At 44.6% G+C, this 27,750-nt stretch overlaps 3 protein-coding genes across 7 annotated transcripts; all 3 read left to right on the forward strand.

Annotated features, from left to right (window-relative positions):
- LOC8060412 lies at window positions 1,183-2,073 on the forward strand. Its single transcript, XM_002446918.2, has one exon. The coding sequence runs from the start codon at window positions 1,300-1,302 to the stop codon at window positions 1,687-1,689; it is 390 nt and encodes a 129-aa protein (XP_002446963.2). The 5' UTR covers window positions 1,183-1,299; the 3' UTR covers window positions 1,690-2,073.
- On the forward strand, window positions 9,584-18,871 carry LOC8057610 (SPX domain-containing membrane protein OsI_17046). Of its 5 annotated transcripts, none has more exons than XM_021463110.1 (12): window positions 9,584-9,747; window positions 9,923-10,074; window positions 14,276-14,360; window positions 14,670-14,790; window positions 14,970-15,281; window positions 15,379-15,483; window positions 15,643-16,097; window positions 16,457-16,758; window positions 16,904-17,082; window positions 17,775-17,965; window positions 18,134-18,267; window positions 18,372-18,871. In XM_021463110.1, exons 3-12 carry the CDS (start codon window positions 14,308-14,310, stop codon window positions 18,608-18,610), a joined length of 2,091 nt encoding a protein of 696 aa, XP_021318785.1. In that variant the 5' UTR covers window positions 9,584-9,747; window positions 9,923-10,074; window positions 14,276-14,307; the 3' UTR covers window positions 18,611-18,871. The 5 variants fall into 5 exon arrangements, with proteins under 5 accessions (XP_021318785.1, XP_021318786.1, XP_021318787.1 ...); XM_021463111.1 differs by having other exon boundaries at window positions 9,584-9,828; window positions 18,372-18,848; XM_021463112.1 differs by lacking the exons at window positions 9,584-9,747; window positions 9,923-10,074 and adding an exon at window positions 13,203-13,343 and having other exon boundaries at window positions 18,372-18,848.
- LOC8060414 (protein HOTHEAD) lies at window positions 20,286-22,879 on the forward strand. The gene is made up of 5 exons (XM_021463900.1): window positions 20,286-20,377; window positions 20,528-21,178; window positions 21,315-21,724; window positions 21,800-22,365; window positions 22,533-22,879. Exons 1-5 carry the CDS (start codon window positions 20,290-20,292, stop codon window positions 22,597-22,599), a joined length of 1,782 nt encoding a protein of 593 aa, XP_021319575.1. The 5' UTR covers window positions 20,286-20,289; the 3' UTR covers window positions 22,600-22,879.

Genomic DNA, 27,750 nt, shown 5'->3' on the forward strand with positions numbered 1-27,750 from the left:
TATTTTTTTTCGTTCATGCACGTTAAGGTGATTCCAGCTTCATTATCTGCACTATTTAATTTAGATCCATGCGCGACCGTACCCGCCCGGCCCACCCCAGTCCGTCTGCAGCGCCGCTGCTGTCAGCCGTAAGGCTCGCGAAAAAAATTTCCCGCGCTGCTGCCGGCGCCAGAAACCGGTCCGAACGGCCGGACCGTAAGAGCACCCGTGTCTCTCTGCCTCTCTGCCATGCCGTCCGTCTCCGAGGGCTTTGGGCCAAACCAAAGCCAACAGCTAGCGATCTGTTCTCCACCGCTGAATTGACGCAGGGCTGGGCTTGGACACACGCGACACGACCCACGCCACGCCAAGTGGGGGCGAAAACAACTGAAAGCTGACGCGAGGAAACGGTGGAAAATTTGAGGTGAACTGTTGCTGTGTGTGCGCGAGGCATCAGGAAGAAACGTGCTTGCTTGGCCACACGAGTTGGGTCGATGCCCGGCTGGCCCCTGTCACACGAGTTGGTTCGCCGATTTTGGGTAGGCCCTTGATCGGCACTCGGCAGGGGGAGGACGACGGCTGGCTCGCGTGTAAAGACGGTCACGCACTGTTTTGCAACTGCCACACGTGAGGGCGAGAGACTCGGAGAACACGTACAGAACCTACCGAATGGTGGTACGCTCAGTGTTTTGTTTGGGTCCCCTACTCGGCTATACTCCCCTTGCTCAGTACTCTCGCACGTTGCACGGCCAGCGGACACCGCGGCGTCCACTTAATACTATTGAACAATACTTTCTTTGGTATCAAGCAAAGGAAAATCCAGCACTAATCATGCATGGACTTTCATGATGTTGCCTATCATTTCGGTGGCGAATGTCTGGAGCCTGAATCACATGCTCTAGCATATAGCATAGTAGTAGACCACTTTGCAACGAATCAACTGTTGCTGAGTTTTACAACTATTTTGTCTACCATCGCATATGCAATTAGGCACAGAAGAACATGTTTTGTTTCCTAGTAACCATTGAATCTTGTACATGGAATGACATGACTATTCTGTCTCTGCTACCGCGATTAGAACGCCGTACTCAGGATGACCTAACCGTCCTACACCATTTCTGCCCTCGTTAGGCTCGTGTGGGCTCCCCACGTTCAACAAACCGCCACCAAAAGTCCGCCAATCCAAACCGCCACGTCCGTGCCCAAAACCAAAAGCCACACCGTTCTGCTCTCTGCCTCTCTCGATAAATCCGTCGCCCCCAAAGCCAAGCAACTTGCACTCCAGAGTCCAAGCCGCAGACAGACGTTGTTGCGTTGCGTATGGCCGCTGCCGAGGCAGAGGCGAGCAGCAGCCGGCGGCGGCGCCGCCGCGCGGAGGAGCTGTGCGCCGCGGCCGTGTCGGTGGCGGACGCGGCCTCGTGGTGTTGCGCGGTGGCGCTGGTGGCGCTCGTGCTGCTGGGCGCGCTCCGCGCGGAGACCGACGGCGACGGGGGCGGGTACCGTCGTCAGTTCCGGGGCCCGCGGCTGGGCGGCGCCGCGGCGCGGCCGTGCGAGGAGGTGTACGTGGTCGGGGAAGGCGAGACGCTGCACAGCATCAGCGACAAGTGCGGGGACCCCTTCATCGTGGAGCGGAACCCGCACATACACGACCCCGACGACGTCTTCCCGGGCCTCGTCATCGCGCTCTGCCCCACCAAGAACACCTCCTAGCTCTGCTCTTTCTGCCGACGTTTTCGTGGCGCCGCAAGCCCGCGTCGTCTCGATTCTATCTATCTACTGCACGGTCTGCGTGCACACGTCAGAGATGAACAGGAACTCAAAAGAGTTCCGCGAGTTCTTGCTTGGCTTCTCGAGTTCAAGGTCCTTTTTGTTTAGTTTGCTCCGAACTGATCCTTGTGATCTTGACAACCTTCTTGGAGAGGAAAAAAGATAAGTTGTGTATACAATACCTTTTTTTTACAAGAGTATAAATACCTTAAGAAAGTATACTTTCGTATTCTTCCTTCTGCTTGCTGGGCAGTTTACGCATTCTCTTTATGTACGATGTTTTGTTCGTGCTTAGATATTTATGCAATGAGCGAGGTTAATAAGGTACTCCTGCTAAGTTACTTTCAAACTTGGGAAAATCGTGTGCACTAGGGAAAACCGGGTTGATCACTGTCCAACTAGGGAGTCTCAGCATTCATGTACACCTTTTCTAATCCTTAAGACGCCGTTAAGGCGTGTTGTATTAAAATGTTTTTCTTCCTCGCAAAAGAAAACTTTTTTTTCTATCTTATAATAATATAAAGTCGTGCAAATATTTTGTATGATAAGAAAAGGAGAAAATCGTACATGCACGTTTATCATCAAGGTGAAAAAAAAAAGTATAGTCATAGAGACAGAGTACATCGACCCCTTTTAATTCTGGCTGGAGTACAAGTGCTTTTTCGCGTGACCAAGAATGGCTTACTACTTTGTTAGGCTACTAAGTCCCAACAAGAGAGCCTGACCCCAAAGCAAGTGGCACTTGGAGTGCACGCTGCATGTGTGGTACTCCCTCGAATCAGTTTTAATTGGCGTTTCAGACAGGCAAGTAAACACATGTATTTACCAAGTAAATAGTGCTTATATATGGGTGACGAATTGGCAAAAGAGATTGTAGGTTATGGGTTCGAATTTAGGCTGGTTATTAAAAAGATCTCTTTACCGGCAAACCTGTGTGGTTGAAGTCTCTAATAAATCCTGGGGAGCTCATACCTTGGCTGGCCGAGTTTTTTTTTTTAGAAACAAAAAATTTGTTGAATCACCACTACCTGCCTTGCCGTGCACCCTTGAAACCGGCCGTTTACAGCCCATGTAACCGGCCCAATTCTGTCCAATCGCGAGAGGCCCGTTGAGATAAAAGGTTGGCTAGGGCCGCATGCTCTTTTCTAAGGTGTGCGTGTAACTGCGACAGCGGCCCAGGCGCCCGTTGGTGAAGGAGTTTCAGCCAGGCTTCCAACGGTCCAACCCACCAGCAGAACCTTACCGTCGCGTGGGCCGCGTGGCCGTCTCAGCGCTTCCGATGGCGCAGTGACAGGCAAGGCAATGTCTGCCATGCCAGAGACGCACGATCACGGAGCGGCGCGGGCCGCGGCACCGGAGGAGGTCGCACGTAAGGCCTTAGTTTGATATTTTGATATATTCATCTCAATTCCATATATACTAGAATGGAATAGTATGAAATTTAGTTCAAATTCTACTTCAATTTCAATCAACTCTAACACATGTAGATTGATACAAATATGACTACATCCAAACAAGACTAAAGTCTAGTCCCACCCCACGGCACCACCGGTTATTATCGTGGTCGACGGTCCAGTCTCCGATCCATTAATTATGTTGGGCTGTTGCATGTGTACAAGCTGTAGGAAAGGGACAGAACCGTAGCGCATGGCTCCACCGGCCTGCTCCTCTTCACCTCCTGCATGCGGATGGAAGCGACGGACCAGAAAGGGAAGTGCGCGGTACTCGCCATCTCACGAGTCATTTTACGTTACGGCGAGCAGCGTCCGATCGCATCCCAATTCCCATGCGTGGCGCCGAGGCCAATCGCTCGGATCCTCCACGTCCAACTCGCCATGTCAACCGCGTGTTCGTTCGGACGTACGTGCAGGGCGGCGTTGGTCGGAAATCTTCCGGTCCGAACGTTCGGACCGGAGCACTCTTCCGACGATTCCCGCCAGTATTTCCCGGGCGAGACTGGCCGATGATTCTCGCGCTGGTTCTGCTCCCTCTGTTCAGAGTCCCACGTGATGCTTTTCCACGCATAAACGCAAGCAGCGGCGGCCCACTTACATGCGCGACAGTTATTTCCATGCGCAGGTAAGTACGTAAGTTGCTTTTTTTCTTTTCTTTTTCTTTTTATTTATTTCCTTTTCTTTTTTCTTTTCTTTTCTTTTTTCTTATTTTATTTTATTTTATTTTTCTTTATCTTTTCATTTTCCCTCCTGCCCGTTGTTGTTTAGTTTTCTTTTTTGTTTCCTATTTGTTTTTTCTTGGTATTTTTCTTTTCTTTATTTTGTTTTTATTTTTTTTTTTTTTTCTTTTTCTCCTAATTCATGTTTATAGATTCAATTTATTTTTATTTTTCTTTTATGTTATTTTATATTTTAATCTTTCTTTTATTTTTTTCCCTCCTTATTTTTTTATTCCTTTTTGTGCTTTATTTTTTCCCTTTCTTTTTTTTCATTTTTTTTCATTCATCTTTTTTATTTTTTTTGTTTTTTTGGCAACACATTAATTTAGTGCTGGTTACAAAGGTGTTTATTAGATTACTTTTTGTGGCATACATGCATGCATGTGATTGAATGGCTACAAACGTCTTGATATTGATCCTACGATGGTTGTTTAATTTTTTTAGTGGACTAATATCATAGGAAGCGAGTGATACTATTTTTTGTTTCTGTTTTATTCAATTTTTCATATTATTTTTTATTTACTATCATTAATTAGTTTTATTTATTCTTTTTTATTTCTTTTTTTGTATTTATGTTTTTATAGATTTTTTTTATTTTTCTACTTTATCTTACTTAATTATTTTTTTATATTTCCTTTTTCTTTTCTATATTTCATGAGATGTGATGTAAAATGATGTTTTTTGCAACGTTTATGTGGTATACAATGCCATGTTCTTTGATGTTTTTTATGATGTTTATGTAGTATATGTAATGTTCTATGATTTTTTGTGATGTTCATGTGTTATACATGTAATGTTCTATGAAATTTTTTTTGATGTTCGTGTGGTATTTTTATAATGTTCTACGATTTTTTTTATGTTCGTGTAATATATATCTGATAATGTAATATTCTATATTGTATTTGGCGATGTTCTATATTGCATTTGGTGATGTTCGATGGTTCATTTAGTGATGTTCACTTAGTATATATGATGCTATATATATAGTGATATTCACGTAATATATATGCGATGTTCTATAATGTATTTAATGGTGTTCTATATTGTATTTAGTGATGTTCTATGATATATTTAGCGATGTTCATGTTAAAAAAATGTCTCTATAGAATAAATATTCATTAATAAAAATTATCTAAATATATTCATGTGAGATCTTGTTTTGAAGGATTTATTATAAGAAACATAATGGTGAAAATAGAATTTAATTTGGATAATCGGTTTAGTAGTTATAACTTTTTTTAGTTTGTAGAAAACTTCTCGTATGTAACTCGATAGAATAAAAAATTAATTTGTTCCATCTGTGTTGGCTTCATGCACGTGCTGGCTGCGGGTGGGCGGCATGCACATGTTGACTGACTGCGGGTGGGCGGGAAAGGAAGACATGGCGCGGAAAAAATTCATCGGACGGAGTTCGCGGTCCGGCCGCTCGGACTCTAACAGTGCCCGGCGTTGGTGGCCCAGCCCAACAAAGCCCTCGGAGGCATGATTGGAGCCAGCGCCATGGCTGTATACGCGTGCTGTACCTGTGACATCACCAATAATTCTTGTCTTGTCGTACATCGGGTTTCAATGCAGCACTGTTGCAGACGCCTGGCAGTTCGTTGTTGGGGCGGCACGTGAACGTGCGGGTAACATGCGGTCGTTTCGTGGACCTCTAGCCTGTTTGTTTAGTTCTAAAAAATTTTGCAAAATTTTTCAGATTTTTCGTCACGTCGAATCTTTAAACGCATGCATAAAGTATTAAACATAGACGAAAATAAAAACTAATTGCACAGTTTGGTCGGAATTGACGAGACGATTTTTTTAAGCCTAGTTAGTCCATGATTGAACAATATTTGTTAAATACAAACGAAAGTGCTACAGTGATTTCCCAAAAAATTTTGGAACTAAACAAGACATTAGATTGGAGATGAAAATTTTTTGGGTGTCACATCAGATATGTCGGGAGAGGATTTTAGAAACTAATAAAAAAATTACATAGCTCATCAGAAAACTGCAAGACAAATCTATTAAGCATAATTAATCTATCATTAGCACATATGGGTTATTGTAGCACTTAAGGCTAATCATGGAGTAACTAGGCTTAAAAGATTCGTCTCCCGATTTTCAACCAAACTGTGTAATTAGTTTATTTTTTATGTACATTTAATGTTTCATGTATGTGTCCAAAGATTCGATGGGATTGATGAAAAAATTTTGGACGGAAACTAAACAAGAAGTTACCGAAAAATTCTGGTTTGGCTATCGTATCATTTTCATTTATATTTAATTATAGATAAATTATATAATAATGCTCTATGTATACGTTTAAAGAAAAAATCTTTAAAAAAAATAGAAAACTTTTGACAAATTTTCTAAATTTTTTAAAGATTTTATGCAGTTTTCTTCTCGGGTTCTTAAGATTCCGGCCACGATGATACGTACGTGCGTCGATCGGTATCCATCGAAATGGTAGCGACCCTTGTCGTCTCTGGTACCATATCAATGCTCACTAGGTTTGGTGGCTCGTCTCTTCTCTTCGTTCCAGCCTCCACGAAAATTAATTTCAGTGATGTGCCATGGATGCTTAGGTTAACCGATGAAAAGAAAAATCTGTCATGGGAAAACTGCTTAGCTGGGAAGGTGGATCGAGGCTCAGTGAGGGACATGTCTTGTTTCTGTCTGTTACTGGTACTTGTCAATCATGATTCCTTAGATGACGCTGCGAACTGGCCAAAAATGAGATGCGCACAAGATTTGAAAGAAATTTTGGCTCTTACCGCTAGCTAGGCCCGGCCAGTACGTGGAGCCTGGATTTCCAGCTCCAGATCTGGATGTGTGACTGCCGGTGGCCCGGGAGGAGCGGCCGGGACCGGGACAACAGCAGCTGGACATGTCAATATCCTATGGGCCCACAGCTCATGTTGTTTTTTTATGAATTTTTTTTATAATCGAACATGCCCGCACATTGGACATAACCATATAATTTAACTTTGTTAGATTTAGTTGAGTTTGACCCATAACAAATGTTATTATATGCAATAAAGGATTAATCTCATACAATATGTGAAGTTGTTTGGAGGTTTGACTCAATTTTAATGGATAGTTACTCTCTACACATTTAGTTATTAGGGGCTTATTTAGTTCGTGAAAAGAAAATTTTTGGATACGATAGTACATTTGTAACTATAATAATTAGTATCAATCACAATCATGGACTAATTTGATTTAAAAGATTCATCTCGTAAAATACATACAAATTGTATAATTAATTATTTTTAATCTATATTTAATAGTCCATATATATATATCTAAACATTCGATGTGGTAGAGTGAAAAGTTTTTAGATGAGAACTAAACAGGGCCTAAGTTAAACAAGGTGCAAGATGAGCCACGTGCCCGCCCACAAACACGTTAAGTTCTGATGCTGCCATATAGGCTCACAAGACGGAAGAAAATTAGATGGACCCTAGGTCCAAACTCTATCGCGTGCGCCCATAGCCTAGATGAATGACGCGTGGTGCTGGAGAAAATCAGACGTTTGAGGAGAGGCGGCTCCTCCGCACTATTAGCCGCCTCGCGTACGGATGGCTCTCTCGTCCGCGGCTCCTGCTCCAAGTCGGCTCGGCCCCTTTCTTCTCCCCAATGCAAGCTCTAATCCACCGCAGACCGCACTTCTTGGTCAATGAGGCGCTAGAGTTGTCAGTTGTCTCCATAGTTGGGTACATGATCCGCTACCGTAGTCGGTTCTTCCGCCGCCGCGTCCTTCTTTCGATGCATGTCTCATCTTCCTGCGCCCGCCACCGCCCTCATCATCCACTGCGGAAACCACGATCGTCTCAGGTGTGACTTTGAATGCTTCAATTTCAAAATGTAGATTCTGCAGTTGAGACATTGAGTGGCGTGCTGTGATGTTTGTGCTCCTAGGACTTGGCTGATCTCGCGATTCAAATGCTGGACATAAATTATGCTAGGATGAGTCGCGCACCTGGTATGCTCGATGAAATGCCAAACAAGGAAGGCCACGGTCCATGCACCTTTGTTTGCTGACTGCTTCAGAAATGCATAAACAGATTGTTGTCTTGAGCAATGCAAATAGAATGAAAACATACTCTAGTTCCTCGGTGCTGCTGGTGGTATGGCCGTCCTACCCTGGTGCTCGTAGGGATGCACGGAGGAGTTCGTGCCGGCGTCGTCCATGGCTGCCGCTGCTGGTGGCATGGCGGTGCTACTCCTGATGCTCGTAGGGATGCACGGAGGAGCCAGTGTCGACCTCGTCTATGGCCTCGCAGGAAGAGTACGTGCCCTCTGTTGTGTCGCCGCCCGTATCGAGCCACGTTGCTGTTCGTGTCTTGGAGCCGCCGAGCCGCGTGTAGTCTAGGTCGAGCCTACATGGAGTTGGAGCCGTAGACGAGAGAGCCATCCCTGCACGAGGAGGCTCGTGGTGCGGAGGAGCCACATCTCCTCGGACGTCTGATTTCCCTGGTGCCACGCGTCGTTCATCCAAGCTATGGGCGCACACGATAGTGTTTGGACCCAGGGTCCATCTAATTTTCTTCCCACAAGACTCGACTGATGTGGTGCTAGCAAAGGTTTTATAGTACCAAAATGTAACAAGTGCCGTTGGAGAACAATATGGCTTAACTTAGCTTTGTTGGGTCTCAAACTTCTGCCGTAGGTAAGATACAAAAGATCAATATGCTTTCCATGATTTTGTCGCTTGAGCTTATCTTTCGAATTTATTAACTATTCAACAGTGTTTTTCTCTTACCACAAATCATCTAACAGTATTTTCAGTCATAACATTTTAGCCATGTGAACAGGCTCAGCCATCGGAACTAGTCTCTCCCATAGGTCAAAACCATGGAAGCTGTCATATTTGAGCCACCGTCATTGGAGCTCGCACGTTTATTCAGTTGTTAGTTGATGTCTATGCTGATACCAAACTTTTCTCGATACGAACTCGGTAAAAGAGTGATCACTCGGCGTGCATAGGACGACTACGACGAGAACACAGATTCTCAGAAACGCTCGTTACTTCCGAACGGGGTTACACAATCCATGGAATGGACCAGAGATTGGGTCCAGCAACAAGCTAGGACACTGATGGCGCGCGCGTCGTGTTTCACGACTCATCGGTGCATCTGTACGTATACATACCGAAAACGTAACCCTGATGATGCGTCGTTGTGGCGACCTGAGAACCAACCGATGATGCGTGTCGCTTCGGCTGGTTGGTACGGCTGTGACCTGCTGTCTCGAACGGATCTCCGAATACGTACCATCGATGATCGATCGATCCGTGCACGTGCCTGTTGTCTTTAATTTCTACTACTACTCGGACTCGGTCCCCCGGGCCCGGATGATAGAGAAGACACCTGGCGCGAAATAAAATGAAAGAAATTCGACTCGAGGGAGGAAGCGAGCGCGAAGCCAACCCGGTAAAAACTCTGGCCACTAGAGTCGACCCAAGACAACGTTATCACCCAAAAAAAAAAAAAATCCACGCCCGCCACGCGAGCTCATCGCCTCCGCAGCCGCGACCGCGAGTGCCGTCTCCGCCACATCTAGCTCAGAGCAAATGCTCCAGCCATCTGTCTCTCCTCTTCTCTCTAGCCTCGCTGAGAGACCCTCTGCCGGCCTGACCCAGCGCTCTGCGTGCTATAAATACCCGCCACTCTTCCGGCGGGCCTTCCGCCCGCCCGCCCGCCCGCCTCCTGTCTTGGCCAGCAGCACGGCGGTAGCTGCGCCATTGCACCACGCCTCCGGCCGGCGGCTGCTGTGCTGCCGCCGCCGCCGCACACGCACCAGTCCCCCGCACTGCCTGTGCCTCGTCTCGTCCTCCACTTGTGAGTAGCCCTCTGCTCTGCTCTCTGGCCCTCCGATCCGCACGTGCCACCTGACCACTCACGCACAAGAACAAAGGCATAGTATGTGCCATGGATGATGTGTTCCATTCTTTCCCAGTTTCGATGGTGTGTCCCTACTGCGTCCTAAGAAATTGTTAAAATCTCTATGGTGCAGTGCAAAAGGTTGCTTCGTTGCAGGTTTGGCGCCACCGGTTCCGTACACACGCGTGCTCGCGTTTGCTGATGTTCATCTAATTATAATCTGTCCCCGGCCGAAAGAGCAATTGTACGTGGAGGGAGGCGCAGTGAGAGATCACTACTCAAAAGGTGAGTTGCTTGACCCAGCCCAATTCCTTGGCTGAATTTCCCTATCTGTTGGCTGTTCATGGATCATGGATGGCGCTCCCTGTGTTCTGCCTGCCTGCCTGCGTGCGTGCTCTTCTTCTCTTTTGCTGTCTCATCCGATCGAACATGAGACGGTGGCGAGATTTACAGAGAAACGCTGGACGAGAGCCATACATGTCCTGGCTGGCCTGGCCTCTGTCAACCAGCGCCCGTTCAGAGGGCAGCCTCAGGTTATTGTTTGTTGATCAGTTAAGTTATAGCTGCTGCAGCGTCGCGCATGGCTGTTATATAGTAGTTGGCTGTTGATTCTGAAAACTGAGAAGCAACAAAAAAACATGATTCAGAGATTGAATCTGAAGAAGCACAACACAATGCGTCTGCTCTCTGCTGCTACCTGCTATGCATGCCTTCAGTGCATTCTTCTTTTGGTTCGAGCGCTTAATCCTAGGATAACATGAATGTAAAAGGTCCTAAGGTCATGTGGCACTGTCGCATAGAATTTTGTTCCTACTTCCTAGCATCTTGCCTTTGTTTTCGTCAACCCAAAACGATCATCGCTCAAGACAAAAGAGAGCTTGAGAGCGAGACAACACCGTTACAGAAAAAAGGCCAAGTTGTTCAAGTTCTCTACTAGCCTCTTAGCGCTTCCGTGTTCTAGATGAGCTTCTTCTCTAGCAAAAGGCCATAATTTTGTTGCCACATCAGATGCTGCTCCGTCTCATCTGCTGCCAGCTGGCTTATCAACTTGGAGCTTATTGCTCAAGTCACACCTGGGGCCCGGTGTCCAGTCAATTATTGCTGATGTTGATCCATCTTCATAAAATATCTCTGTAAGAACTGTTAATATTACTTCCGTCTAATTATGGGATTCGTGCTAGTCAAATGAACTTAAATTTGACCAAATTTATAATAAATAATATTAACATTTATATCTTCATATAAAATTTATTATAAAAATATATTCTACAACTAATTTAATAGTACTTATTTTAATCATGAATGTTTTTTATGTAATTTAGTCAAACTAAACAATTTAATAACTCCTTAAAAAGCGAGAATTGTATGGACGGAAGTACTACCACTGCGTATCTCCGATTGATTCGCCCGCCACTCTTCCCCTCCGTAAAACTCTTTCATGAACTCATAAATTTGGGCTGGCTTCATTCCAGCTTCCCGTATCTGCCCAATTAATTTTCTATCTGCTTCTATAACCTTTCGTTGGGACCTCAGTTTGTGTTTCTTATTGGGACTAGCAAGATAATGATTGTGCTCTTCTACAACCTTCTGCACTGTCCAAATGCCCTCTTTGCTGATACTAAACTGAACACGAGCATTACAACCTGTCCTTGTATTGTCCTTTTGTGATGACTCATTTTCTCTTTGTCCTTGACTACTGCAAACCATATATTTCTGAGACAAACTATCATCTTTGTGGCGTTTTGTCTTGCTCTTTCTAACACTGAATCCAACCTTGCCAGCATAGGTGTTATACATATTATAAGCTTCATCCTCGGATTGAAAAGTCATTCCAACTTCAGGAATGATCAAATTTTTCCTAGCTTTATTAGCCACTTCCTGCAGATCAATTGCCAATTAAAGGTGCACTATATTGAAATAAAACATCATATATTCTGTCAAATTTGTTAAGCTTTTTACCTCATCGGTTACTTCATTCACCATAGATCCAGACATCTGTACATTGGTGTCGATGGCCTCTGCACCCACCATAACCACGGTGTTCTGTGAAACATAGAAGAACATGCATTTGAAAACAAAAAAAGAAAGAGAAGGCACAACGATGTAAACAGATAACTAACCTGTGTTAGTTGTTCGTCTTCTCGACGACCAGCAGCAGCAACATCATTAATTTGTAGTGCACGTGAATCCTCCATGGAAAAAGATCCCATCAGGTGAGCAGCTGTCATCTCTTCTTGGCCCCCAACGTCTTCTATGGAGGCCGCTGGTTCATCCATGGAGGCTCTAGCGGCGGCGGCGGCGTGCAACTGGTTCAACAAGCCGCGTCGTTCTGTATTCAACGTGACTCTGCGATGTGGAGCCGATGTGACGAGCCGAGCGCCCGGCCATTATCTATTTGAGCCGTCGCACCTTCTGTTTCCACCTGCCGTCTGATGGGTTGGGCCTGCACGTGGCACTCATCCAGCGAGGGGGAGCACCAGGCAGCTGCTGGACCCGTAGTCCACCCCATTTTTTTCCGAATTGTTGCTTATGGCGACTAAAAAAACTAACCGTACGTTTTGACCACAGTTGGATATAAAATCCATCCTACTGTAAACAAACATCGTGAATTTTTGTAAAGGAAAAGAACAAAGTCGTCACTACGAGTAGTTAGGCCTTGCCCAAAAACCCAAAATTTTTCAAGATTTCTCGTCACATCGAATTTTTAGACGTATGCATGGAGTATTAAATATAGACGAAAATAAAAATTAGTTGCATAGTTTGGTCGGAATTAACGAGAATAATTATTTGAGCCTAGTTAGTCCATGGTTGGACAATAATTACCACAAACAAACGAAAGTGCTAGAGTATCGCGAAATTTTTTTCATAAGGAACTAAACACGGCCTTAGTTCTTTTGCCATCTGTCACATTTTAAGGACACGCAGAACTGCGAAAGATATAACACCATGTCGTTTTCTCCCGCAACCATTTGGATATTCAAAACTGACCTGCATTATCAACATAATAAAAGTACTATAAAACAGTCCCTCTTCCGCGCGCTCCTAATTAAGCACTGTACCAACCATGGACTTGGAGCTCTCATTGTGCAATTCGTCTTCGGTCATTATCAACACCAAACCTCGAGTGATGCTGCACGCTAACACGAACAGCGAACCACGTGAAAAATGGAAGAAGAAGAAGAAGAATGCATCCGGCGTCAGCTGTTCTTGCTTTTGTTGCACATTCTTTACTCGCCTTTTTTTTTAACATTTGTTGCAAGCACCAGCACGTATAAACTTCTGCAATTAACTCTAGATAGTGATTTTTCCCCCACGAAACCTTAATAATACATTTGAAGGTTTGATTTTTTTAATAGCGAAGGATTGATTTTATATTTTGAAGGTTTTTTTTTGGAATAGCGAAGGATTGATTTAGAACGCTCTTGGAGCAACCCCAAGTCCAAGCTGAGGCCTTTCCATTTTCTCATCCATCCACCGTTGATTCTTCGCGCGCCCATGTGGCCCGGCCGTCCAATCCGAGACAAGGACAACCGATCAGCGCTTCCCGTTCCACCGTACGTCGTCGTTCCCCTACCTCCCATGCGCCTTCGGTCCTAGAGCTTGGTGCTACTACCCTCGCATGCGCCGTAGTCCCCTTGCGCAGCCGGCATCACGCGACGCCTCGATGCGCGCCGCCGTGCCGTCAGCCGTGGCCGGCGCCTTATCAGCGTGCTCCAGAGAGGATCCACAGCTTCCAGCGGATGTCCCAACGCCGCCCCCCACTTGTGGGGACACCGGGAAGGGCCGCTGACCCCGCGCACCTGCCCCACTGGCCAGTGTTGAAAGGTAGAACCCTAAGTGCAAGATTTGGGAACTGAAATGTTGATTTTAAACTAGACCTTGGAGGACCGAAGGTTTGAAATTCCGTGTTTAGAGTTGAATTTCTCGCTTCAATAGTTTATAAATCTCTAATTTTAGCTAAAGAGAGAAGTGATGGAGCACCCGACTTGAGTTGGCCGCACGCAGCTGGGAAGTAGGATCCCAAAACACTGTCGTCCATATATTGATTGACTTGAATATCTGTACGTATCTATTATTTTAATTTCCTTTTGTATTCTACGGTCACATATCTGATATGCCTATGTTGTTTAGTGAATAGAAAACACTGTATAAGGATTTTGTGTCATCAGCGATCATTATTTGTGTTTTGATTGTGCAAGGGTATACCGAATGATTGGCTAAACATTAGTCTTACATCGCTGTCTTTCCTTGCGATGTACGACAAGGCAACCACCAATTTAGTAAAAGCATATAAGCAGGCTTACCGATCAATAATTACAAAAAAGGCGTAGCTTTCAAGATGTTTGCTTATGTAATGGCATCATGGAATAATTTTCTTTTCTTTTTCATGAAGGAGTGATAATCGCCAAAATTATTAGTGTCATCATATGGCTGTACTATCTTTTTTTTTTTTCTGTAACAGGCCCGCTAATTATTTATTCTTCAGTTTCAGAAGACTCTGTTTTTTGAAACGCCAAGATGGTTAATTTCGGAAAGAAATTGATGGCTGATCAAGTGGAAGAATGGAAAGGGTATGACTTTTCTTTTGGTACTTATAAAATGATCTATTCCTTTATCTTCTCAGGGCAAAGGTTCTTTATTTTCATATATGCCCACTCCACTAGGATACATTAGAACACCATACTGTAGTTATCGCCATATCACAGTCCTTAGTATCATCATCTGGTTAATTTTATTATTAATTTAAACAAAATCTAGCAGTTATTGAATTGGTGGGTTGCGCTACAATGATGAAGTCATTTTCGCTAATGTAAGCTAGCGTCACTTTGTTTAACAGTTTATCAGAAGTCTTATCAGCTTTTTGGTCTTTCCATTGCTAGATACTACATCAATTACAAGCTGATGAAGAAAATGTTAAAGCAATATGTCCAACAGACCCAGCATGGTGGGAAAGATCGTGAACAAGTTCTTAAAGATTTTTCAAGGATTCTTGATGACCAGGTATACAAAGAAAGCTTTCCCTAGAAATGATCATAATATAAGATTTTGAGCGTCATGTCTATTCTGTCAGTAGTCACTTATAGCCTTGTAGGGACTGGAACAGTGTCATACGACAAAATTAGTCTGAGTGATTTTTTCTTAGTTGTGAGCTAAAACACACATGTATTTCTTTGTTCCAGATTGAAAGGATCGTGCTTTTTCTGCTACAACAACAAGGCCATCTTGCCAGTAGGATTGAGGAGTTGGGAGAAAAACGCATTGTTCTTCTAGAAGAGTATGACATATCACAAGTTTATCAGCTACATGATGCATACAGAGAAGTCGGGCTTGATCTCATAAAGCTTCTCCGCTTTGTTGATGTGAATGCTACTGGTATACGCAAGATACTAAAGAAATTTGATAAACGCTTTGGCTACAAGTTCACTGATTATTATGTCACCACTCGTGCAAATCATCCTTATTCTCAGCTTCAGCAAGTCTTTAAGCAAGTGGTAATTTTCATGCACATTGCATTTTTAGGGATCATTGACTTTTCATTTCTTGATGTGTAAAGTAATTCACCAATACCATGCACTCCTACGGATGCAGGGAATTGTAGCTGTTGTAGGTGCATTATCGCGCAACCTTGAATATCTGCAACATCATGAAGGAAGTTTTGTATCCATCTATGATCGTCCAGCAGTTACCTTAAAGGTATTCTATTTTCACTATTCCATTCTCAGTTCAGAACTTTTGCTGACAAATTTATAAATTAAAACCTTGAAAATGCTCTTTCTGACCTCAGAACTACATCAATTATATTTCCACATGAACTAAGGTGTGATGTGATACTTTTTTTGTTAATATATTCAGGACCCTATTATCGACCAAGTAAACAATGCAGTACAGAAGCTCACGCATGCCACAAATTTTATGCAATTCTTGGGACAACACTCACTTATTGTCCAGGAAGATGCGCAAAGCGGGTCGGAGGATCTTGTTGATGATCAGAGCTACCATTTCATGTCCCTGATGCTTAATCTAGTTAACACATTCCTTTACATGGTGAATACATATATCATTGTGCCGACTGCAGATGACTATGCTGTAAGCCTTGGGGCTGCTGCAACTGTCTGTGGTGTAATTATTGGATCAATGGCAGTCGCTCAAGTGTTCTCCTCAGTCTACTTCAGTGCCTGGTCAAATAAGTCCTACTTCAAACCTCTTGTATTCAGTAGCATTATGCTGTTTCTTGGAAACCTATTATATGCATTGGCATATGATCTGAATTCACTAATAGTTCTCCTGATTGGACGACTGCTATGTGGGTATGCAATTTTCTCAATTCACTCTATCTCACTTCATTTATGTTTCACTTTTGTAAGCTAGAATTGATCTGGGTGAAAATTACTAGGATGGCAAATGCAGGTTGAGGATCCTTAAGAGGGCATATTCTAGAATATTTATATTGTTGAATACAAAACAAAATGAAAACTGTCTAGGTTACACGGAGATGAAGGATTTTAGAGCTCAAGACTGGCATTAGAATATCTGCTTTTCCATTTCCTTATAGAACTTAACTAGTTATCCCTACCTCCCTTTGGGCTAGTAATTTTCCTATATTGTTTAAGGTTCTTGATTTTCTGAAGATGCATCTGTGATCGAGCTGCCAACATGTAATGTGCAGGCTAGGCTCTGCAAGAGCAGTGAACCGTCGCTATATCAGTGACTGTGTGCCTCTCAAGATGAGGCTACAAGCCTCCGCCGGGTTCGTTAGTGCTAGTGCTCTTGGCATGGCATGTGGCCCTGCTCTTGCTGGTTTTCTCCAGATTAAATTCAAGATATATTCGCTGACTTTTAATCAGAGCACGTTGCCTGGATGGGTCATGTGCATTGCTTGGTTTATTTACTTGTTGTGGCTGTGGCTTACATTCAAGGAGCCAGAACACTTCACTAAAACCCTGGTCAGCGAACAACCATCAGAATCTGGTAAGCTAACAATACACTGAAATGGCAACATGTTTTGTTTGAATTCATGAATATACTCAAATCAAAACCTTATTGTACAATAAGGATGTGTATGTTTACCATTGTCAGGAACTTTTCTGAGATGTTTATTTCCTTATAAAAATAGGTTGCCAAGGAAATTCTAACTTGGAGGAAGGTCTAGCTCAACCCTTGCTTGTAGGTATAGAACAAAGGCAGGAGGAGAACTCAGAAGATAATGATGATACTGAATTAGCCTCAGAAAGCTCTCATGAGCCAGCAACATCAATTGCTTCAGCATACAGATTGCTAACTCCATCTGTGAAGGTTTCCTTCCCCCTCCCTTCCCAATTATCGATTTTCCTATCTTGTTCTTGGTTCAAACATTTGAGACGCTCACAGTCTACGAAGGATCCTTTTATAAATAAAGTTAGATAAATTAAGGCCCTGTTTGGATCGCTATAGGTAGTAGTTATCTGCTAATAATTTTTTCTTTTGGATCCAAACAGGTATAGATACTAGACTAGCTAATTGTTAGCTTGTGCTTTAGATAACAAACTATCCCACTAGCTGAAGCAAATCAGATAACGAACTATTAGTCAGATAACTATTGAATCAAAATTCCGAACAGGGCCTATATATAATATAATCAAATTGTATCTTTAAATGGTAATGGATAAAGACATTCCAGTTACTAGCAGGCATATCTGCATGTCATACAAGCAAACATAACTGTATTACTGTTGACACGCCATGTAAAAAAACTAGACCAACCTAGAAAATAGGCACCCAAATCCGCCTTAACGAGGACTTGAAGTCTTGAACCTAGGTGGTCTGTGTTTACATCCACACCCTTGACCAAGTGAGCCAGCTCAAATAAACTGAGCCAGATGAAAAGTTGCAGCGCATCTACCCTTTTCTTTGGACCAGTACATGCTCAGCTACCCTTGTCATCTTTCAATCTTTGTTGGAGCTACCTTCTTATGTATTAATATATTTATAAAATGGTTGTTTGTCAGGCCCAGCTATTGATATACTTCATGCTCAAGTACGCAATGGAAATACTACTCTCGGAATCGAGCGTTGTCACCACATACTATTTTAGCTGGACTACTAGTGTTGTGGCTATCTTCCTAGCGATTCTTGGATTAACGGTTCTTCCAGTAAATGCCATTGTTGGAAGCTACATTACAAATTTGTTTGAGGATAGGTAAGCTTTGTACTCTTAAAAAACACAGGAAACTTTTATCTTCTCTGGGCACTGTTTTTCTCTTAAACTAAGAAATGCTCTGCAGATATATTTGTCAATTGTTTTAGAAATTAAAACATACTCTAAAGCATAATGAACAGCTGCTAATGTGGCCGTTCTCATTTGCAGGCAAATTTTGTTGGCATCTGAAGTCATGGTTCTCATCGGTATAATCATGAGCTTTCGTTTCACACCTCATTACTCCATTCCTCAATATGTCATTTCAGCTCTCATCACATTTGTATTTGCTGAGGTGCTTGAAGGTATGTATGTTTATATACATTGGAGATTACAAGACGGCAAAACCTAAATCAATCATACACTGCTGATTTCTCAGTCACGCAACTTCTAATGTTGAGCCATGCAGGAGTGAATCTGTCCTTGCTCTCACGAGTAATGTCATCGAGGCTTTCCCGAGGGACCTACAATGGTGGACTCCTTTCGACAGAGGCTGGGACGTTGGCCCGTGTAGTTGCAGATGCCACGATTACTGCAGCTGGTTATCTTGGCACGGACCTCCTTCTCAATATCACTCTTGTCCCATCTCTTGTGATCTGCATAGTCTCCATCGCAGCCACACTCTACACTTACAACAATCTCTATTGAAGCTCTTAGCTGTACAAGTGTACAACAATGTTCCTAAGCTAAAGCGATTCTTGCCCACAATGGGTTTGTATACGATTCCTGCCCACAATGGGTTTGTATATCTGTTCAAGCATGGTTTGTAAACATTTTGATCAAGTTGGTATGCAAAATTTCTTGTATTTAGTGTATTTATGTAAAAATTCATCCTGTAAATAATTATGAACTATGAGCCTCTATTGCTGGCTTATGTATTAGTCCATTTATACTTGTCTTTTAGCCTTATGTTATTTGAATTTGTCTAATCAAGGCCATCTTCCAATACAAGCACATCAGTGACACATTACTGAATAGACCTTTTTTGGACGTGAGATGCTAAAGACAACCTATAACTGAAAATTTTTATAACACAATTATGTTCTTTTTAAGTAAATGGTAGCAGCTCTGCATATTAATTAAGAGGAAAGAGTTTATATACAGTGATGTTGAACACAACAACAAGTGAGGAATGGAAAACCACTCACAAAAACATAGATTGAGGCGTTGTTACATATGTATTCATCTCAACCCATATATGTTGAAGTGGACTAAAGTGAAATTAAACTAAATTCCATTTCAATCTAGTCTAACATATGTGGATTGAAGTGGATGAGAAATATACATGCGACCTTGAGTGAATATATTTACATCAAACCACCTGATTTTCCGAAACTCCCAGTCCTAATGGTCCCTGTGCAGACTCATCAAAACCCGAGAGCCTGAATTCCGCGGAATCGAACCATTCAGAGGCTGAGCACACGCGAGATCTACATGGTAGGCCTCGCTGCTGGCCCTGGCCCGCCCAGGACTCCATGGTAGGTGGCAAGAGAACCGGAAATAAAAATGGCAGTAGGTGGCAAGAGAACCGGAAATAACAGTGGCCCTACGTGCGATCCGAGGTGAAGTCACCAGCTGTTTCGGCGGTTCGGTCCTCGGAGTTGGACCTACCTTTTCTTTCCTCACGCTCATGGCGTGCATGCATGGCCGCGGTGGCCATCTTGCATTGGGCGTGGTTAAACGTGCAAGCGAGGTGATATTTACTCTGGTCTCGTGGGGTAGCTGAACTGAACGACTTCGGCGATGGAGCTGCACCTGGGCCTGCTGGCTGCTGCAGAAAGAAAATGATGGCGCTGTAACTGTAACGTGCGGTACGACCACGTACGCACCGCCGGTGGACGTTTGACCTCGTCTGCTGCTGTACTGGTGGCCACTGCCCGGCGATCTTTTAACCTAACAAATGCGAAAGGCTCTCAGGGACAACCTTGGTGTGTGCTGTGCAGGCAATAATATATATGTTAGGTTAGTTACAAGATTAAGTTGTTGACGAAAGAGATCAATCGTCCAATGTCTGCATGCAGCAACTTTGGAGATGCTCTTAGCTTAGAGATAAGCTAACAAGGAGAAAATCCATTGCTAAACACCATCCACACTCGTGAATTTAACAGTTTATACCTTGCACTACTGCAAATCTTCAATGCTGGCCGCCCCCCTTAGTGCAGCGGATCAGCAGAGCTACAAGCCTACAACCAACCTTGTAATCCACACAAAGTTGCCTGTCAGCCATCTAGTACTCTCTGCTCTCATCGATATATATAAAAGGCACGCAACATCTCTCAGTTGTCCACACAAAGTTGCTTCATCAGTGACCACAGCTTGCGCCCACAATGGCTGCCGACGATCTGCATTTCACACGAACACTGTCCACCGTTCTCGCTACGAGCTTCTTTGTACTCCTATGCAGCTCGCTACAAGGTACAGTGATAGTTTCTTCTCCGTTTGTTCCTTCCCCGTTTCATATCATATAGAGTATACTACTAGTAGCAAATCGCTCACTCACCGTACATATATATGATGCATGCATTGCATTCGCATGCGTGAACAAACAAATCAAATCAAATACAGTACGTGGCGTGAACTACACGTTCGTGAAGGACGCGGCGCTGGCGCCCAGCGTGTCGTACTACGACTACATCATTGTGGGCGGCGGCACGGCCGGGTGCCCGCTGGCGGCCACGCTGTCGGAGCGCTTCCGCGTGCTCCTGCTGGAGCGCGGCGGCTCCCCCTACGACGACGAGCGCATCGGGGACATGACCCGCTTCGCCGACACGCTGTCCGACACCTCCCCGGGCTCGCCCGCGCAGCGGTTCGTGTCGGAGGACGGCGTCATCAACTCGCGCCCAAGGGTGCTGGGCGGCGGCAGCTGCATCAACGCCGGCTTCTACACGCGGGCCAGCGACGACTACGTGCGGGACGCCGGGTGGGACCTCGGCGCCACCGGGGCGGCGTACCGCTGGGTGGAGGACGTGGTGGCGTTCCAGCCGGAGCTGGGGCCCTGGCAGGCCGCGTTCCAGAGCGGGCTGCTCGAGGCCGGGGTCGCGCCGGACAACGGCTTCACGTTCGACCACCTCGACGGGACCAAGGTCGGCGGGTCCATTTTCGACGCCGACGGGCGGCGGCACACGGCCGCGGACCTGCTCAGGTACGCGCGCGCCGAGGGGCTCGACGTGCTGCTACGGGCCAGAGTGGCCAAGATCTTGTTCGTTAACGTCAGAGGTCAGAAACGTACTCGAGTACAATGTTTTCACCGCTTGGCCACAAATTTTCCTGGCCACAGTAGTGTAGTGTACGTCAGTACGTGTGCCATCTGAGCTGAGCTGACTGGCGGCTACTTCACACACTTGGGCGCCAGGGAGACGACCTGTGGCACGCGGCGTGGTGTTCCACGACTCCGAGGGGCGGATGCACAAGGCGTACCTCAACGCGGGCCGCCGGAACGAGATCATCCTATCGGCGGGCGCCATGGGCAGCCCCCAGCTACTGATGCTCAGCGGCGTCGGCCCAGCCGACCACCTCAGCTCGTTCGGCATCACCCTCGTGCACGACCAGCCCGCGGTCGGCCAGGGGATGTCGGACAACCCCATGAACGCCATCTACGTGCCGTCGCCTTCCCCGGTCGAGGTCTCGCTCATACAGGTCGTCGGCATCACCCAGGTCGGGAGCTACATCGAGGGCGCCAGCGGGTCCAACTGGGGCGTCCCGCAATCAGCCTCCGGCGGTGGTGTCGACCGGCCGCGCAACTTCGGCATGTTCTCTCCACAGGTAAAGGTTCTTGCAACGGCGATGCTCTTTGCTCTGTCATTGCAGTTTTGGTGAGTCCTGCTGCTGTTCTTGCAGACGGGGCAGCTGGCCACGGTGCCTCCGAAGCAGCGCACGCCGGAGGCCATCGAGCGCGCAGCGGAGTCGATGAGGCAGCTCGACGACTCGGCCTTCCGCGGCGGCTTCATCCTGGAGAAGGTCCTCGGCCCGCTGTCCACGGGCCACCTCGAGCTGCGCAGCCGCGACCCCGACGACAACCCGTCGGTGACGTTCAACTACTTCTCGCACCCAGAGGACCTCCGCCGCTGCGTGGCCGGCTTGTCGGTCATCGAGAGCGTCATCCACTCCAAGGCCTTCGAGAACTTCACGTACTCCTACTTCTCCATGGAGACGCTGCTCAACATGTCGACCGGGTTCCCGGTCAACCTGCTGCCCCGGCACGACAGCGACTCCACGTCGCTTGAGATGTTCTGCAAGGACACCGTCATGACCATCTGGCACTACCACGGCGGCTGCCAGGTCGGCAGGGTCGTCGACGCTGAGTACCGAGTGCTCGGCGTCGACGCGCTGCGCGTCATCGACGGCTCCACTTTCAACGCCTCGCCAGGAACCAACCCGCAGGCCACCGTCATGATGCTCGGCAGGTAACCCCTAGTGTGCTTACACCTGTGATATTTTTATCAGCGCACTTTGAGCACTTCTTCAGGCAGACCCTAGTGGTACTGATTCCTGTCAACAGGTTTGCCTCTTTTTAATTTTAGGTCGAATCCTACCAATCTTCCAATGAATGATTGTGTCTCTAACTTGGCAGGTATATGGGAGTCAGAATCCAAAATGAAAGGTTGAAAGCTGAAGGAGTAGAGGGAACAAAACTGTAATGATCCTAAGATAGTATGCGTATTAAGGATCTCAATTGAAGAATGTAATGCTGGATTCAACGTTGTTGGTGTGATTCTGATACTGATAGCTTGCACATATTGTCGGAACTGTATCATGTTTGCTGCTATATCTACTATTATCAGTGAAATCTGCATCTAAGCTTCAGATCATGTTCTCTGTAAAAAAAAGGCTTCAGATCATGTATTCTTGATCAGAACAGGAACATTAGTGAGGCAGCATCATTAATTTTACTGTGTGGTGAAATATTATACTGGACAATCGTTTTCTCTTAGGAAAATGGAAATCACCAGCAGTAAGTGTGGCAGCATCACTAATTTTACTGTGTAGTCAAATATTATACTGAACAGTCAGTTTCTCTTAGTAAAATGAGAATCATCAGCAGTTAGTGTTTTGTGGCTAGTGTCAATTGCCAAAGAAGGGTCTCGATCTCGAACGAGAAAGGGAATCCGATAGTGGGGTGAGAACTTCAGAGGGACAAAACCATGAGGGCAAAAGGGAAAGGGAGATGTTGGATGCCAAGAGGATATCCATGGTTTAAAACCCTTTGAAAAGATCATGAAGTACATGTCTTGTCAAGGATATGTTCACTATATAAATATTGCAATGCCGCAGCCCCACAGAGTGAGCATAAAACAATGAGGTCAAGATAAGAAAGAGGAAAGAACTCATTGTTTAGATGGTCAGGAAATGGAATGCCTAAGCTGTCCAGTTTCAGGGCTTCTCTTTCTTGGCAGGGAGCATGAGAAGCCATAGCTCTGCTCTGTTCTGCCCTCTGCCAAAGGAGAGTTGCCCTGTAACAGGACTCAGCTTATGGTTCACCATCGTAAGGACAGCTTCAAGCTTACACTGCAGCTTAGTGTTGACCGGCCTATCACCTATGGTGGCGCAAGGTTTGAATGCTTCATGTTTTTACTGGCTTTATATGTTTGTTCAATCAGCCGAAGGAAATCGGTTGGTTTTTATGCCTTCCTTTGTGGTTTGCTATTTCCTGAATGCCTGAGCAATGGATCCTTCTGGTTTTCTTTTAAGAAAAAAAAGGTTTAATGTCACTTTTGTAAGAAGAATCTGATTGTGTGGATGAAGAATGATCACCACCAGCTACTATCCTCTGGGTTTTTGTTGGTATAAAATCAGTCTGCTCAATCAGGTATATGGTTCAGCAATATCATGATTCAGTGTCAAGATTTAACATGGTTTACCCATCAATCATCATGGTCACTAATTTGGCAATTGGGGCATGTCGATTACCTGAACTTGTGCTGAAGGATAATATGCCAATTCGAATAAGATTCATTTTCATTTGAGACCAGTTAAACTCAATTCTATGTAGCTTCTCCATTCCTCAAGTACCATAACCAACAACGCCCACCACTTTTTGTAGAGGTTGCGGGAGCAATCCCCACTCTGAATGCATTACCATAAGGATCATCAGATGTAGTTCAGATACATTCCGGTTTCGGCAGAGCAAGCACTGCTCTCAACAGTTTTGGCACACAGGCCCCAAGTTAACATAGAGTTTAGGCAGACAGACCCAAGTGTGGCCATATCAGACTACTACTACATCTCATAAAAAAAAGGAACACCTCTGATAACTGTTATACTTTCGGCACAAGAGCTAAGGTTGTCACTGTTTCATCAGATTAACTTCCAGGTCGACTCTGCTAGTCCTTTAGCATGATTACAACCACAGGATCTTACTAACCTAAACAACATGAACACATAATTGAGTGATTAATTAACTAATAATCAAAGCATGATTAGAGCAAGTATTATGGTGGGCTGTAAGCTGGCTGCTGATGTGGAGGAGAGAAGGAAGGAGAGGGAGGAGAAGCAGGCTGTAAGCTTACAGCCAGCTTAGACACAAAAACCAAGAAACTTTGTGAGAGAGACAAGTGGGCCATGTATTAATAGTGAATAGCTAACTATTGTATAGGTGGGCTGGAAGAAGGCTATAAGAAACCTTACAGCCAGCAAGTTGGCTGTATTATTAAACTTGCTCTTACAACCACAGGATCTTACTAACCTAATCAATATGAACACACTAATATATGATTAATTAACTATCTCCTATACCTAAATAGGAGATCCTCACTAGCAGATTTCTCTGCGATCTCATGAAACCACGTCACCATGAGGGCCCGCTTATCTGTAGCTTCATCGATGCAGCAATGGCCACTCTGCCTTTTCTGCTGCCGTTTCATTTTTTGCACCAGAAAGCTAAAATTGATGTAACTTTTATGGCTTTATTTATCCACCCCCATCGCATCCCTTTTTGTCATCTCTTCTTCCAATTACTCAAGGTATAATAACAGTAGCTCCCAGGAATATTTACGGTATGTGAATCCTGCTATTTACAGCACACAAGTTCTGCAAGGCATGGCAGATCAAGCATTGGGTATCTCTTTTTCTGCCGCAGTCCATTGATCATTATGCTTCGCCTGGTTTTCTATCGCTATGTACGCAGGGAAAGTGATGTGGTGACGGCGGACAACCACGGCCCTGTTGATCCCCGCTATAAGCAAGACTGACGTCCTCACGACTCACGAGCATGGGAGAGCGTCGAGCCCAAGCCCCAAGGTCGTGGAGATGGTGTCGCCAGTCCATGAAGCCGTGCAGCCGCTTAGACATGTCATAGTCGCGTAGTTATGGAGAAGCAAGGTGCGGAACTTGTCATAGAACCGGTATGTCATACTCGCCAGTGTATGACACAATTCGTAGCATCTTCTAATAGTGTATGACACAATTCGCCTTCTTATTTCTCTCTAGCGCTGGCGCGGCGCAAGCGTGTGGGATAATACTACCATTAGTTTTTTGAGATAACGGAACAAAATTCTAGCCTCTACTCTACCTAATACCTATAATACTACCATTAGTGATATTTGAATTTAGTATTAGACGGTTTAGACCTGATGTGATCACCATTGATATGCCACTCTCACGAATTCAAACTTCAACACAACCGACAACAAATGAGTGCAGCAGCGAGAAAAAACCCATACCATGATATATCGCTTTTAAGATTTCAACGTTAGTCACAATATACTGCAAATACTAATAGTGTCCTGTCAATAACCAAAGAGAGGCACCACATCATTAAAAACATTATCTGAGGTTTGCAAGTCATATCCCACGACTCTATCATATCTAACAACCATAAGCGACTAATCTGCAACAACAAGGAGGTCTCGTAGCCTTGTAGGGGCAGCAGCAGTGGATTGTAATGCACTATCACTTGAGAATTGAGATGGATCAATGGGAAGAAGAGTAAAATATATGCTGCCTGTCATTGAACATGGCAGTGTGTGTCATTTAAGTTTCTGGACCCCTAAATGTATTTTTTTTTGCGAGAACCATTTACAGATGCACACGCTTATATCCATAAGCGCACACTCACCCCTATGAACACACACATACCCTATCTCTCTGAGCATCTCCGAAGAACCGAGTTGGACTGACAAATCTTGATATTGATGAAGTCACCACATGCGCCTCGCTGTCGATGCTACCCCTATGAGCATATCCGAATAACCGAGTTGGACTGACAAATCTTGAGATTGACGAAGTCACAATAGGCGCCTCGTTGTCGACAGACACGTAGCCTACCAGGCTACCACTGAAAGCATAGCACCGTTAAATCCTGGAATAAATCCAGAAAAATACAAGCACCTGTATCAAGTCTGGGACTTACCCGCCTGAGCAGGTTCCACCACAAGAAACCCAACCAGCTAATCTATGATCAGTCCGCCCTAGATCAACTGGTTGGGTTCCTTATGGTGAAACATGCCCACCTGGATTCAAGTCGCCGACTTGATACGGGAGCTCGCATTTTCTTGAATTCATTTCAAGATTTAATAGTACTATGCTTTCATTGGTAGGTGACGTGCCCGTCGACAATGAGGCGCTTGTAGTGACTTTATCAATATCGAGATTTGTCCATCCAACTCAGTTCTTCGGAGGTACTTATAGAGGTAGGGTGTACGTACGTGTATTCATAGGGACGAATGTGCGCTCATATATATGAGCGTTAGTATCTGTATCTAGGTCTTGCCGAAAAGAAAAGGCCATCAACACATGTTACTCTAAGAAAAATGCAACATGCTAGTTTATCCACGGGCTCCAAGGTTTAAATAGGAGCAACATTCAGTTATATAAGAGTTATAAGAGCAATCTAATATGTTGTTTTAGTTTTTTTTATATAATATATGTTTCCCTATATAAAAAGAAAAATATTGTACCATGAACGTTTTATGCATAATAAAGTAATGTATCTAGAAATGTTTGGTAAGAAATATGTAATATGTAAAAAAAGAAAAAAAAAGTAAACTGATCATAGATCGTGTGGTTGGCTTTTTTATGGTGGAACCTGTCCATCCGGTTCAAGTCCTCGACTTAACATGGGTGCTTGGATTTTCTTAGGTTTATTCCAGAATTTAACAGTGTTACGCTTTCAGTGATAGGCGACGCCTTCGTCGATAGTGAGACGTCTGTGGTAACTTTGTCAATCTCAAGATTTGCCGATTCAATTTAATTCTTTGGAGATACTCATAGAAATAAAGTATACGTATATGTGTTATAAGTGTACCAGTGGCAGATCTAGGGGTATTCCCCGGTATTCCCGGAAATACCCAACTATTTTGGTACACTTTTATGTAAATATGTGTATATACTTATATATATAAATGTATAATGCTATAATATATAGTATTTTGCACATTTAAGCTCAAAACATGTAAAAAACTAGCATTTCAATTAGAAGTCTATATTCTAGAAAACAAATATTAGTTTAAAGTTGCTAACTTGCAGTACAATTGACTATATTTTCAACCTATAGATTAACTTTGTGGAAGTAGGAATACCCAAGTTTAAAATTCTGGCTCCGCCACTGAAAGTGTACGCTCATATTTGTGAACGTGTACACGTATATAAACGGGTCTCGCAAAAAGATAGAGAGACCAACCTAACAGATTCCATGGTGGCCCTAAGTGATTATGGGCCAGGCCTGGAAATATTTGGGCCGATTCAGGCCAGCGATGCAACGCTAGAGATCACATGGGACGCCTGCTCCAGCAATCTACGGCCGTAATGGAAGCCAGGCCGAGTCCCTGATGCTTCTCGAGGCCGCACGAGAG

The sequence above is a fragment of the Sorghum bicolor genome, chromosome 6 (assembly GCF_000003195.3).
Source record: "Sorghum bicolor cultivar BTx623 chromosome 6, Sorghum_bicolor_NCBIv3, whole genome shotgun sequence".
In the NCBI taxonomy this organism is placed as follows: domain Eukaryota; kingdom Viridiplantae; phylum Streptophyta; class Magnoliopsida; order Poales; family Poaceae; genus Sorghum; species Sorghum bicolor.